Source organism: Elephantulus edwardii, unplaced genomic scaffold, assembly GCF_000299155.1.
Source record: "Elephantulus edwardii isolate Elephantulus edwardi_28Jun2011 unplaced genomic scaffold, EleEdw1.0 scaffold00004, whole genome shotgun sequence".
Lineage (NCBI taxonomy): Eukaryota > Metazoa > Chordata > Mammalia > Macroscelidea > Macroscelididae > Elephantulus > Elephantulus edwardii.
Window position 1 is genome coordinate 9224756 of NW_006399754.1, and position 14496 is coordinate 9239251.

The window sequence follows — 14496 nt, forward strand, 5'->3', positions numbered from 1 at the left end:
CCAACATCTCTGTAGATGTTCATTGAAATGAAAAAAAAAAAAAACAACCTAAATTAAAAAAAACAAAAAAAAAAAAGCTTTCTGACAGCCTTCCAAAGCACAACAACTGATGTCTTTTGAGTTGAAGTAGAAGAAGCAGCAGAGTCAGAAATAGCAAGAAGTCATGCTTGCATTCATAACGGCTCTTTTTGTCATGAGCCCAGAACTAAATGGAGAACACCTAGCATTACTGAATATCTTGATTGATCACACATGCTGTAGAAAAATTGTGTCCGATATGCAGAGCATAATTTCAAACTGTCATGGAATCTAGCCTTCTTGGAGCTACAGGAGCTTGGAGCCACAAGAGCCCATGAAGGTATTACCTTGAGATCTTTAATACTTAAACCAAACAGTTACAGCCTGCTCAGTTCCTCCATCTACACTCTTGGCACCAGCAGTCAGGAAATCAAAACACGAACTGCATTAGGTAAATCTGCTGTCAGGAACCTTTCCAGAGTACTGAGAAACAAACACTGTAGAAACTAAGGTGCACCTGATCTAGGTCATGGTCTTCACAATTACTTACTATGCATCAGAGAGCTGGACAATGACTACGGATGGCAGAACTGATGACTCTGAGTTCTGGTGTTGGAGAAGTCTTGAACATACCATGGACCACCACTATCTTGGAAAGGATGAAACCAAGTTTCTATTTGGAGGCTAGGATTTGGAAGCTCCATTTCACATACTTTGGGCATGTGGCCAGAAGGGACTAATCCTTGGAGAAAGACATCATGCTCAGAATGGTTGAGGTCCAGCACAGGAGTGGAAGACCTTGGATGAGATGGATTGATACAGTAACTAGGGGAATGGGGGTAAGTTTATCGGAGTCCATGAAACTGACTCAGGACAGGGCAGGCTTCAGAACTATTGTACACAGGGTCGCTGTAAGTCACAGGCAACTTGACTACATATAACACCAACAACTGGTTTACTCAAAAAATTGGTATACATTTTCACACCGGATCTTTCCTTTTTCCTTTACCCACTTATCCCTCCACCCATCAAAGTGTGTGATTCCATGATTAACCACCAACCATCCCAACCTCCTAACTATCCCTAACCTCCCGCTCCCACCTCATACACGTTCTACAATAATGGTCTCATACAGTGCTTGTCCTTATAGGAATGAGGTAGTTCACTCAGCATAATGTTCTCCAGTCCCTCCCGAGTTACGTAGTGATTTACAAAACCATTGCTTCTGCATGCTATGTATAATTCCATGGTGTGAATGTAACATATCTCAATCCATTCAATTGGCAACAACAATTTAAAATATTAAATAAGCATATTAAACAAATGAGTATAAAATAAAAATTTTATTTAAGAAAAAATATATTAGGAAAGAACTCAAGGGTCAGGGATTTGTGTTACTTGAGGAAGGGCAATTCAGAAAAAAACTCAGAAAGGATGAGGGTAATTGCACAATCAAAAATGTCATCAGTGTCACTGCATACGGAGGAATGTAAATTGTGTGGGGTTCACTGTGTATGTTCTGAACACCAAAACAAGTCATTCTAAAAACAAACTCTTGGGAAAAGTAGACCACAAAACCCACTATACAAAGAGCATTCATTGGTAATGCTGTCTGTAGTTGAAGCCAAAAAGGAAAAATTGTAATGGCCTGAATCCTTATTTCACCAGTATGGATGTTTTTCCCATGAAATGCCTTCAAAGGTCAGAACTAAAATAGGATTTTGTGTGTGTGAGTGGTCAGGAAAATCATACTTAATGTCTCATCATGCCAGGATTTTTATTTTTGTTGTTATTATTCTTAGAAAAACTTAGAGGTCATCTTATGTGAGCTTCCATTTGAAGTATGATCACTTTGTACCTTATGGTTCAGTGTGACTCACACCTCAGCATAAAAAAACCCCCAAAAAACAACAGAAATTCTCATAACTAGACCAGGTAACCACATCATGATCAATGGAGAAAATATTGACGTTGTAAAGGCTTCATTTTACTTGGATCTACAGACCTCACACATGGAAAGCAGCAGTCAAGAAGTGAGATAGCTTAGTGCATTTGGACAAATCTGTTGCCACACATTTCTTTAAAATGCCGAAGAGCAAATATTTCCGTTTAAACACTAAAGTCTATCAGGCCCAAACCACAATGTTTACAATTGCTCCATATGCATGTAAGATTTGGGCAAATGATTAAAGATCATAAAAGAATTTAGGTCTTTGAATTGTATCATTGGTAAGGATTTTTTTTTAGAAAAAGAAGAAAACACTACAAAGACTTGTTTGGTGACTCTTGACCTGGTTAATTGGCAACTGCGTTAAAATGAATTTGATTTGGTAATATATACACATTTGAAACCAACAGAATCAAACATTTATAGAGTTGAAATAAACTTTGAAGATGAAATAAACCAGGTTACCACTGAATGCTAGAATGTCTTTGGGATGGCACAGGGCATTAAGTGCAGGGTGCTAACCAAAAGAAAAAGTGAATCAGTTTCTTCTCCAAAAAAGATTTACAGCCTCCCAAACTTGACGGTGAGCCAGAATGAACTTGAGAGGCAGCAGCATTTTTGCAATTTTTGGTTACAAATTATGGCAGATAGTCCGGGTCTGGATTGAAATTTTTATCTCTCAAGGGTGAAGTGTTCTAGTTTTAGCACAAGTCCAATTGGCAGAGTGTTCAGTCTGCCAGAAATTGTCTTCTTTAAAAAATTTTGTGTCAAAAAAAAATTTGTGCCAAAAATCTTGTTAGCACAGATCAAAACACACCATTGCATGCTCCTCAGGGCAGTTGTTAAGCTTGATGGCAGTTATTTTGGCACCCAATTTAAGTACAATAGTTTTGATCATCTAAAAGGGAGGAAAAATATGACTGGCGATTTATATAGTTGGAGAGGAGTTTCCAAAATTATGCTTTTCATCTATTAAAAGGTCCTTTGGTTCGCTGCAAACAGATTTAGGTTTGCTTGAACTTTTTGGTGGATTGATCATTAGATCTTTATGCTATATGTTCTTCTATGCATACCTTGTTCTATTCTTCTTCTGAAATATCCTTGCTTTGTGTACCATTGAGTAAGAACTGGCCTGTAGCTGACCCTTTGGTGGGTTTTCAGAGGTGGTTAATCCCGCAGGAGGAGATTCCCCATCCTTCTCCCACGGATCGGCTGGTGGCCTCAAACCATGTGCCTTTGGGATTGTAGTGCAGCTTCTTAACACTAGGCCACTATAGCTCTTACTTATATTAATATATTGTTGTTGTTGTTATTGTTGTTGCTAAGTGCCATCGAGTTGTTGGCATCTCATAGCAACCCTATGAATGAAAGACCTGAAGACCCGTATAACCTTCATCGTTTCTCCAAGTTCATAGAGTTTCCAGAGGCAATCTATTTCGGAAGTGCATGCCACTCCTGCTTCCAGGCTTGTTTTATTCAGGGAGCTCCACCAAACACTGTCCACCATGGGTAACCACTATCGTATTTGGCACATCAGGGTCACAGTTTTCAGCATCACAGCAACCACAAGTTACCTCTGTACAGCAAATGGACAGACCAGTGCTATAACACTTAGAAGAATGTTTGAAAACAATTAAAACCAGGCCTAAGGGCCACAGATTAAAGTCACCCACTTTTGGCTTGGTGGCATCACTTTTTGTCCACTAGGCCAACTGAGCTCTCTCTATGTTTTTGTTGTTAAGTGTCATCAAGTTGTAGGCAACTTAGAGTGACCCTGTAACAAAAGACCTGAACACTTGTATAACTGTAGCCCTTTCAATTTTCTTTTAGTGTTTCATACTGTATCTTTATTATTCCTTTGCTGTTAACCTATATGTCTGTAATATACACAACATAGTTGTGTTACCTTTTTATCCTGTATCATATGCTTTTGTTGTTAATGTGTTTAGACCACAGATCATTTTTAGTCAGTGTTATCATTTATAATTGATGAGTTTAAAATCGACCATATTGCTGATATTGATCCTATTTGCTCCAGGTATTAGTTAGTGTCTCGACGGCACGTAACAACAACAACAACATTTTTTTCTTTTGCATACTGTTCTTGGGTATATGAGCAATTGTTTTATAATTTCATAGTTCTTCCTATTATTGACTCTTTATTTATAAATTTTAAAAAATATTTTTAAAGGTGGTCCTATGATTGACAGGGTGTATTTTAGTTTATCACAATCTAACCTCAACTAATAGTATCCTCCCCCAGTGTAATTTCTCTATGGTAGCAAATAAGGAGTCGTGCTACTAACAGGAAGGCAGGGTTAAATCTGCAAGCTGCTCTGTAAGAGAAAGATGAGCAGTCTCTTCTCTTACAGTTTACAGACACTGAGAACCTGCTGGAGGGTCAAATATGAGTCAGTTCCAACCCAATGGCATATAACAACAGCAAGCTTCAAATTCCTCTCAGGCTGCTCTTTGGAAGCAAAGAGTATTGAACCTCTGTCTCACATACTTTGGTCACATGGCCAGAAGGGACCAGTCCTTGGACATAGACATCATGCTTAGAAGGGGAAAGGGGACAGTGTAGAAGATGACCCAGGATGAGGATTGTAACTGGGGTAAAGAGGGTAGGTGTGTCAGAGCCAGTGAGGATGGCTCAGGATAGGGCAGGGTTCACAGCTATTGTGCATAGGGTTGCTGTGAATCCCAGCAGCTCAATGGCACATAACAATGTGCTGTACGCCAGGCATAGGTTTTACTTTTACATTTATTAGAAACCTAAAGTGCATTGCTTCTCTGTCTGCTTGAGGGAGCCCCAGTGGCACAGGGAGCTGCGCTGCCAACTAAGGAGGTTCAGTGATACCAGGAGGACCTCAGAAGAAAGATGGGCAGTCTCCTCCTGTGTCATTTACAGCCCCAATAAGCTAATGGAAGGTCAGTTATGAGTGAGTTCCAACTCAACAGTATTGAAATGGAGATTTTAACTTGAGAAATAATTTATTGGTGGTATTGTTGTGTATGTTGTACAATAGGGTTTTCAGAGGCCTGCTATTTCAGAAGTGGATGGCCGAGACAGGTCCTTGGAGTGGGACATCATGCTTGGTAGGGTAGAGGGACAGCGCAGGAGGGGAAGACCCTCTATGAGGTGGATTGATTCAGTGACTGGGGTAATCAGGATAGGTGTGTCAGAGGCAATGCGATTGGCACAGCATAGAGCACGGTTTAGGGCTGTTGTACATAGGGTCGCTATGAGTCTCAAACGACTCGACAGCACATAATAACAACAAAAACAACATTGTTGTGTATAGCCCTGGTGTATCCACATGTCATAAAGAGGTAACTCGTGGTTGCTGTGAAGCTGAACACTGTGACACTGATGTGTCAAATGCGATAATGGTGACCCATGGTGGACAGTGTGTGGTGGAGCTCCTCAATTAAACCAAGATCAGAAGCAGGAGTGGCATCCACTTCCATAATAGCTTGCCTCTGGAAACTCTATGAACCTGGAGAAAGGATGAAAGTCAAACAAGTGTTGAGGACTTTCGTTCATAGGGTTGCTATGAGTTGCCTACGTATGACTTGACGGCACTTAACAACAACAACAATTGTGTACCATCAAGTCAGAACCGACTCATAGCTGCCCTTCCAGCAGGTTTTTAGAGGCAGTAAATTGCATGGGAGGACATTGCCCATCTTTCTCCTGTTGAGAGGCTGTGGTGGATTTGAACCATGAACCTTTGGGATGGCAAAGCAACTCCTTACCACTAAGCAATCAGAACACTCTTTGAGAAATTAAAAGTAAGGGGAAAATATATAGTTTTACTCATTTTAATAATTCCTGTAGTTAAATTCCATTTGTCTGTCTATCCATATCTACCTTTCTGTCTTTCTCTGTGTACATGTGTGTAATGGGGACACACGCATACATGATGGGGCTCTAGTGGCCTACTGGCAAGAAGCTGCACCACCATCCCGAAGGCACAGCACACAGTTTATACCCACCAGCTGCTCCCTGGGTAAAAGATGGGAGCTCTGCTCCTGTGTGATTTCAGAGAATCCGAAAACCTGCTTGAAAGCCAGCAATCAATCAGCTCCACCTTGATGACACATAACAAACATCATACATATATAGATATATATACGTATGTGTGGAAGTTTCTCTTTAATATATTTTCTACATTAAAAAATTCCCTTAAAATTTCTTTAACATATGAAACAAATGATATTGAACTTTTTTTCAGCTTTAGTGTCTGAAAAAGGCTGGATTTCACCTTCGTTTGTGTGAATTACTTGTGTTCTTCACTGAATTTGTCCAGAATTCTGGATTGCCTTTCACTCTTTCTATACTTTCAAAATGTCATATGTTGGTTTTTGTCTTGCATCATTCCTGATAATAAGTTTGCTCTCAGTCTTACCTTGCTGCTTTTACTTGCCGTGTGCCTTCTCCGCCCCCCTTGACACTTTCCGTTTTTTGTTTTTTTCTTATTCTGTGTAGAGTTCTTTGAGGTTTTTTGTGCTTTTTATTGAAAAAATATTGGTTATTATCACCTAAAATATTTCTTTTTCCTTTTTTCTATGACTTCTTCTGTTGTTGATTGCCGTCTACGGCTTGACTCTAGTCAAGCACGACTCATAGCAACCCTATGAACTAAAAACCTGAAGCCTTTCTATAACGATCATAATTTATCGACGTTCATAGAGTTTCCAGAGACATGTTGTTTAGGAAGTGGATGCCGTTCCATTGTTATTTACAAAGTTTTCAAGGTCTTGTTGTTTCAGAATTAGATGGCCAGTCCTGCCTCTCTGTCTTAGTTGGAAAGCTTTGCTAAAACCTGTCTGCTATGGGTGACCCTGCTGGCATTTGAGATACTGATGGCACAGCTTCCAGCATCGGAGCAACATGCAGGTCACCAAAGCACAACAAACCAATAAACAAATGGTGGAAAGTAAAGGTCTGTGAGAGGGAGACCCTCATTGAGAGGGGACAAACACTGTTACAGCAACAGCAGGCCTGCGCATGGCAGAGACCGTGACAATGGTGCAGAATAGGGCAAGGTTTCAATTTGTTGCTCATGGAATCGCTCTGAGTTGTAGTCCATTCATAACATCTAATAACAAAGTAAAGAATGTCTGCCTTGAACATTTCAAGATGTACCTATATGAGATCAAGCTGACAACAGCAACTGGAAAGATCAGGAGAGGAACATGAGGGGGCAGTGAGTGTATGTTCCACATATAGATTGAAAAGTTACGGACACAGGAGGCATCACTGACACATTCCTTTCCTGATTTAGAACCACGCAGTGTTTCCTTGCTCTGTTCTGAGGACTGCCTCCTGGTCCAAGTACAGGTTTTGTGTGAGCACAATCAGATGTTCTAAGATTCCCATTCTTCTCAAGGTTAGCCACAGTTTGTTGTAACCCACACACTCAAATGTGTTTGCATAGTCAATGAAATGCGGACATTCCTCTGATACTCTCCTTCAGCCAAGATCCATCTGACATCTGCAGTTATGTCCCCAGTGCCATGACCTCTTCTAAACCCAGCTTGTATTTCTGATAGTCCTCTGTCAATGAACTGTTCCAGTTGATTTTGAATGATCTTCAGTAGAATTTTGCTTATGTGTGGTACTAGTGATATCATTTGATAATTTCCACATTCTGTCGGATCACCTTTTTTGAAATGGGAATAAATATGGGTCTCTTCCAGTCAGTTGACCAAGTGGTTGTCCTCCAGATTTCTTGGCACAATCTGGTGAGTATATTTAGGGCTGCATCTGTCTGTTGAAATATATCAGTTGGCATTCCATCAATTTTGGGGGCCTTATTTTTAGCCAATTCTTTCAGAGCAACTTGAACTCCCTCTTTCATCACCATTACGTCTTGGTTGTATATTGTTGAATGAAATTTTTCCTTGTCAGCCAGTTCTTTTTGATACAGTGACTTTGAATACTCCTGTCACCTTCTTTTGATGCTGCCTGGGTCATTCACTATGCTGCCCACAGCATGCTTAAGTATTGCAACTTGGGGCTTGAATTTGTTCTTCAGTTCCTTTCAGCTTCAGGAATGTCAAGAGAGTTCATCCCTTTTGATTTTCTAACTCCAGCTCTTTGCACATTTTGCTATAATCCTTCACTGTGTCTTCCTGAGCTACCCTTTGAAATCTCTGATGAGCTTAGATTTTATTTTTGTTAGGGTAAACTTCAGTGCATCATACACTTCTGCTTGGGTGGAAACGGATGATACTCTCAATGTTCCTGGCCAACCAAGAATGTTTGGTCCTCTCTACACCTATCCTTCAGATTCTTGCACCCCCTCTGGTAGTTGTCATTTGCAACTTCTTACCTGGTTTTTGTAAGCCTTATGATGTGGGCCAGAAATAGCCCAGTCCAAGATCTCAGTTCAGTCGACCTTCTATGTGTGAGTGTTGGGTATTGGACTTTGTCAATGATTCTCAACCTATTTTAAGTTGGGCCAAAATTGTCAGTCTTTGGAGGTCCCATGTAGAGTGTACTTTCCTGCCCTCCTATAGTAATAAAAAAGATTCATTATTGGTAGAAACTCTAGGCCCAGGACTCTGCTTAGGGCCAATGTTTTTGCTCTTTGGGGGAGAAGAACATGTGGAGAATTTTGTGAGGTTGCCACAGGAACAGCCTGGACCACTATCTTTCTCTTGGGTGGTAGATGAACTCCCTGATGTTCTGTTCTCTCCAACTAGCCCACATTCAGTCTTTAGAATATTTGTTTAAGAAGTTTTGCATAATACTTACTCTCATGTGTGATCCTAGGATCTCCTCCTCCTATTTTCTGCCACTGGTGACATCCTATTTCTGTCTTTTAAGGAACCTACCATCCATTAGTGTTTGTTGTGGTGGTTTAGTGCCAGCAAGTCGAGTACAACTCATAGCAACCCTATGAACAAAAGATCTGAACTCAGTCCTGTTGTGCGCCATCCTTACACTTCCTGACACACAAGAGCCCATTGCAGCAGTCACCTTGTCAGTCCACCTGTTTGAGGGTCTTCCTCTCCTTCATTGACCTTCTTCTCTTCCCAACATCATGTCCCTCTCCAAAGAAGAGCACCTCCTAGCAACATGTCCAAAGTATGTGAGGCAAAGACTCATCATTCTTATCGCCAACAAACACTCCAGCTGCACATTTCCAAGAAATGTCTGTTCTTAACTTCCCTCTGACCTCACTTCTCTGATGGATCCAGGAAAGGTAGGTAATCCTCCTGTAGTCAATCAGACATTTTCTTATTTTTATTGGAGACATAATAACTTTTCCAAATTCCTGTGTCCTTTGTAGATGAAACGGTGCAACACAATTTTTTTTTTGCAACACAATTTTAATGCACTATCATTTTGATCTTTAAAGGAATCTCTTTGCTTGTATTAACTTATTTATAGTATCACATTTATACTTTTACTATTTCCTGATTCACTGATAATTTGCTCTCTCATTTTCCTCATTAGCTATAAAAATATCTTGATTAAAATGTAATAAGATTATAGAAATAAAGTAATGATCAATATTAATTTGTAAATGTTTCATAGATTGAAAAGAAAACATTTTCTATGAAAAATGTGACCATAATCAAGGAAAAGGTTTCTAATGCCCTCTGAATATTGACTTCTAACTATTAGCTGATATACGATATTTGGAAAATTGTGGTCCACATGATAATCTTCCTTTCTCTAGAATTGCAACCAGATGTCTGAGAGTTCTGCAGAGTACATTGTGTCCTGTTTAATTGCCATAGCCAGTTGTGGTCACTAGATGCTCTGGGGGTTTTTTGAATCTTTGAGCCATTGTGATTTGAGGGGAAAAACATCTCAAGAAAAGGTTACAGCAAGGATTTGATAAGATGTTTAATAAATGGCATTGATCAATTGTAATTAATGTTATAAAACAAAAGTTATCTGAATTATTGAATAAAAAGCAACAAAATAAAACCAGCATGGCACTGGCAAAATGACAGGTACAAAAGAGAGAGAAATGTTTATAAGTAACTGATGTGTTTTTCCATCAGAGAAATATATTGTTATAAAGGAATTATAGTTTGATTAAAATATTGCAAAGTCTTATGAAGCTGTTAAATAGAGGGGGGTGAGGGGAATGAGACATTCCTGACAGCATTTACTCACTCAGCTGAGGTTCTCCTGGGAGCTGTAAAATCTCACTGGGACTCAGTATTCTTACCTATAAATGTATGTTTCAATTTGAATCAATGAGAATAAAACTAGAACTATGATCTCTTGCTGCTTTAAAAGTCTGCCCTTATGGAACTGTATATCTTGTCCCATTTTTTTAGTGATCTAATAAAAAAATCACACTTACTATGACTCTCTCTTTAATTGCAGGTTTTATATGGGGAGAAATTAAACAAATGTGGGATGGTGGACTCCAGGATTATATCCATGACTGGTGGAACCTAATGGATTTCGTGATGAACTCCTTATATTTAGCAACAATCTCCTTGAAAATAGTTGCATTTGTAAAGGTAACTACTATTTACATTGTTGGTAAAGCCTGTGTTTTGGTAATAATTTTGATCATTGTCTTAATAGATTTTGTCACTATTTATTTTTAGCTATGTAGAACTTTACCTGTCTGTGCGTGATCAGGTCATTATCAATAGATTCGTGTTATAAGATATATGTTGTTGTTGTTGTTGTTGTTGTTAAGTGCCGTCGAGTCACAGGCGACTCATAGCAACCCTATGAAGGAGAGTCCTCAGCGCTTGGGTGTCTCTCATCCTCTCTCCAGGTTCATAGGGTTTCCAGAGGCAAGCTATTATGGAAGTGGATGCCACTCCTCCTTCCAAGCTTGTTTTAATCGGGGAGCTCCACCCCACTCTCAGTCCGCATTGGGTAGCCAACCATTAACGCATTTGACACATCTGTGTCACAGTGTTCAGCCTCACAGCAACCACAAGTGACCACTGTATGGCAACATGTACACCAGGGCTATACGACCTAGAGGAATGTCTGAACAAAAACAATGAAAGACAGGCCTGAGGGCTGCAGATTAAAAGTCACCAACCTTCAGCTTGGTAGCATCGCCTTCTGTCCACTGGGCCAGCTGATCTCTCTCTCCGTGTTGATGTTATTGTTGTTAAGTGCCATAGAGTCCTCAATGCTACAAGATATATAGAAGGTGCATAACTTAAAATCATCACTATTTTTAATAAATACTTAACAGAACTTGCCTCCCAGTTTCTTGTAACCAAATTAAATGATGCCTCAAAATTATTGATTCACTTCTTTAGTTTGTGACTCTTTGCATTGCCAATGAAATTCTACTTCCAACATTTTTAAATTTAGACAACCAGAATATCTATTTTTCTCTTTCTTAACTAACAGATAAAATTTCTGAAACAAATCAAAATACTACTCTTTCAAAGCACTGATTCTTTTCAGTTTTGACAAATATAGTTGGATATAAATTGAACTGAATATAATTTCTTTCTCCTCATCCCTTAATGTAATAGTACCTGAAATCTCATACAACTATTACTCCCCCAGATTTTGTACATCAGTCTTATCGCAAACCACGCCATTTACATAAAACATTTTTCTTCTGTTATGACAATTGGAATTAATTTTCACTTTGGGGAATTTTTTTTTTTTTTAAAAACCCAAATCTTATCCTCTGGTTCTTGCTTTCTTCCCTTTCTAGTTTTTCCCTTTTTCATAACTTTTAACAATTTCTTTTAAAATTACAAGTGACTACATTTTAGACCTGGAACTAAGCTCACTCTTTTTGGCTCAATTCTCAGCCCAATGTTGTTGAAATCATTGGGTCTGAACCGACTCATAGCTGACCCTCCAGCAGGTTTTCTTAGGCAGCAAATCACGCATGGGAGGAGATTGCCCACTTTTCTCCCTCAGAGCAACCGGTCGATTCAAACTGGATATCTTTGCATTGGTAGCACAATTCCTTGCCACTAAGCCGTCAGAGCTTCCTGAGATTAGACAGGCTTCTCAGGTCAACAATAACACCAACATCCGGGAGGTCCTCACTTCTTCGAAGACGCAGTCATAGAATAGTAAAAGGTCAGCATATACTCATGGATAGTGCTCAGAAGGCAGGAAGGGCTAGGATAGAAGAATGTATGGAAAAGAAAAACACAAGGAAGAGTGCTGCAAAAAATGTGAGGATTATAATCATGTCACACACACACACACGCGCGGGCGCGTATATGAATGTTGAGTGGAACACCACTTACAAACTTTCATCCAAATCACAATAAATAGTTAAAATAAGGTGGGATGATAAGTGGCTTAGTGAAAAACATAGTGTCTAACTTTACTATAAATAACGCATGAATCTAATGATCTGAAATACGAAGTGCACACATGTCTCAGTGAACTCTTATTCCACTTACTCTAGTTCTTAGAACAGTGCCCAGTCTCTTGCCATTTCAGTTATAAAATTATGCAGTTAGGTCAGTACCAGTGTCTCCCCATTGTGAAGATGCTATGGTTTCCAGGATTCACTCAATTAAAATGCTGCAGGACTCAACAAAATTCTGAGGAAAAAGAACAATTGCTACCAGTATCTTGGAAAGCAAGCTATGCACTAAGAATGGAAACATGATTTGCTAGTTATTCTCACAGACATTGTGCTCCTTATTAAGACAGAGAAAGGTGCTATGCTATGCTAAGCTAAGCTAAACTCTAAGCTAAGCTAAGCTAAGCTAAGCTCTAAGCTAAACTAAGCTAAGCTATGCTATGCTATGCTATGCTATGCTATGCTATGCTAAACTATGCTAAACTAAGCTCTAAGCTATGCTATGCTATGCTATGCTATGCTATGCTATGCTATGCTAAACTAAGCTCTAAGCTATGCTATGCTATGCTATGCTATGCTATGCTATGCTATGCTATGCTATGCTATGCTATGCTATGCTATGCTATGCTAAACTAAGCTCTAAGCTATGCTATGCTATGCTGCACTATGCTGTGCTATGCTGCGCTATGCTATGAGTTTATGCATGAGATGGATAGTCTGGTTTTAAATCTGAAGCTGTCCAGTTCCCCTTTCCTCTGTCACAACCCTTCAGACTAAAACTCATTGCTTTCGATTCAGAGCTGATTCATAGCTGACCCTCCGGTGGGTTTTTGGAGGCTGTCGCAGGAGGAGATGCATCCTCATCCCTTGGAGCTGCTGGTGGATTTGAACCATCATGCAGCCTTTGAGTTAGCAGTGCAACTTCTTTGAACTATGCTACCAAAGCTCTCTAACAACGCTTAGCTACTTGTTTGTACCTCCCTTTATTAAAAGTTTTTATTATATGTCTTCTGATTTTCTTTTTATCTTTGCTTGGGTTTGTGTGTTTTATTATTATTAATTTTAATGAAAATTTAGAGACTTTGGATTTCCATTCATTCATTGTTGCACTTTTCTCCCTGCTCACCCCTCTCCCCTCAGTCTACTCTTCTCGTTGAAAACTAAAATTCTTTCATTGTTTTACAAGCCTTCCCCCCAGGTCCACTCCACTGTGCAGCCTTCATTCTGGACTCCTGTCATGACAACAATACCTAACCATATATCCTTTAAACCATTTTCTCCCTTATCTGTTTCAATGCAGTTTACATTACTTATCCCATCTTTCTCAGTCTCTCCCCCAACCCCAATGTCAGTCTTGTTTTACAACAGTGGCACTATGCAGTATTTGTCCTTTTGTGGCTTATTCACTGTTGGTGAGAGTGTAAAATGGTGCAACCACTGTGGAAGGTGGTGTGGCGCTTTCTCAAAAAGTTGCAAACAGAGATACCATTTGACCCAGCAATTCCACTACTGGGAATATACCCCAAAGAGACCATAACTGCCACCCAAGCAGATATGTGCACACCCATGTTTACTGCAGCTTTGTTCATAATAGCAGGGAGTTGGAGACAACCTAAGTGCCCATCAATAAACAAATGGATAGAGAAGCTGTGGTATATTCACACAATGGAATACTATACTGCATTGAAAAACAAGGAATTCATGCACTATTAATTAAAAATGGATGACCCTGGAGGACATTTGCTTGGGTTTTATGGTCCTATGTAGTTATTCCTCATGCTTGGAAGCAGGAGTGGCATAAACTCCCAAAATAGCTTGCCTCTGGAGTCTCTACTAACATGGAGAAACAATGAAAGTTTTACAAGTGTTCAGGTCTTTCCTTCATAGGGTCGCTAAGAGTCGTCTATGACTCAATGACACTTAACTAAAACAACAACAAAGAGAGAGCTCTGTTGGCCTAGTGGATAGAGAGTTAGACTTCCAAGACAAAGTTGGATGATTTTAATCTGTGGCCCTCAGGCCTGGTTTTCATTGCTTTTGGTCAAACATTCTTCTAGGTGGTATAACACTGGTCTGTGCATTGCTGTGACTTGTGGTGGCTGTGATGCTGAACACTGTGACGCTGATATGTCAAATGCGATAATGGTCACCCATGGTGGACTGTGTTTGGTGGAGCTCCCTGATTAAAACAAGCCTGGAAGCAGGAGTGGCATCCACTTCCGAAATAGATTGCCTCTG

The 14496-nt window shown here is 39.7% G+C and overlaps 1 protein-coding gene across 6 annotated transcripts in view; it reads left to right on the forward strand.

Moving 5' to 3' along the window:
• TRPC4 (transient receptor potential cation channel, subfamily C, member 4) overlaps positions 1-14496 on the forward strand; it is a 203891-nt gene that overhangs the window by 140085 nt on the left and 49310 nt on the right. For all 6 annotated transcript variants that reach the window (XM_006879533.1, XM_006879538.1, XM_006879535.1 and 3 more), the window contains one exon: positions 10326-10465. In XM_006879533.1, coding sequence (XP_006879595.1) covers positions 10326-10465 — 140 coding nt within the window. The remainder of the gene's footprint in view (positions 1-10325; positions 10466-14496) is intronic.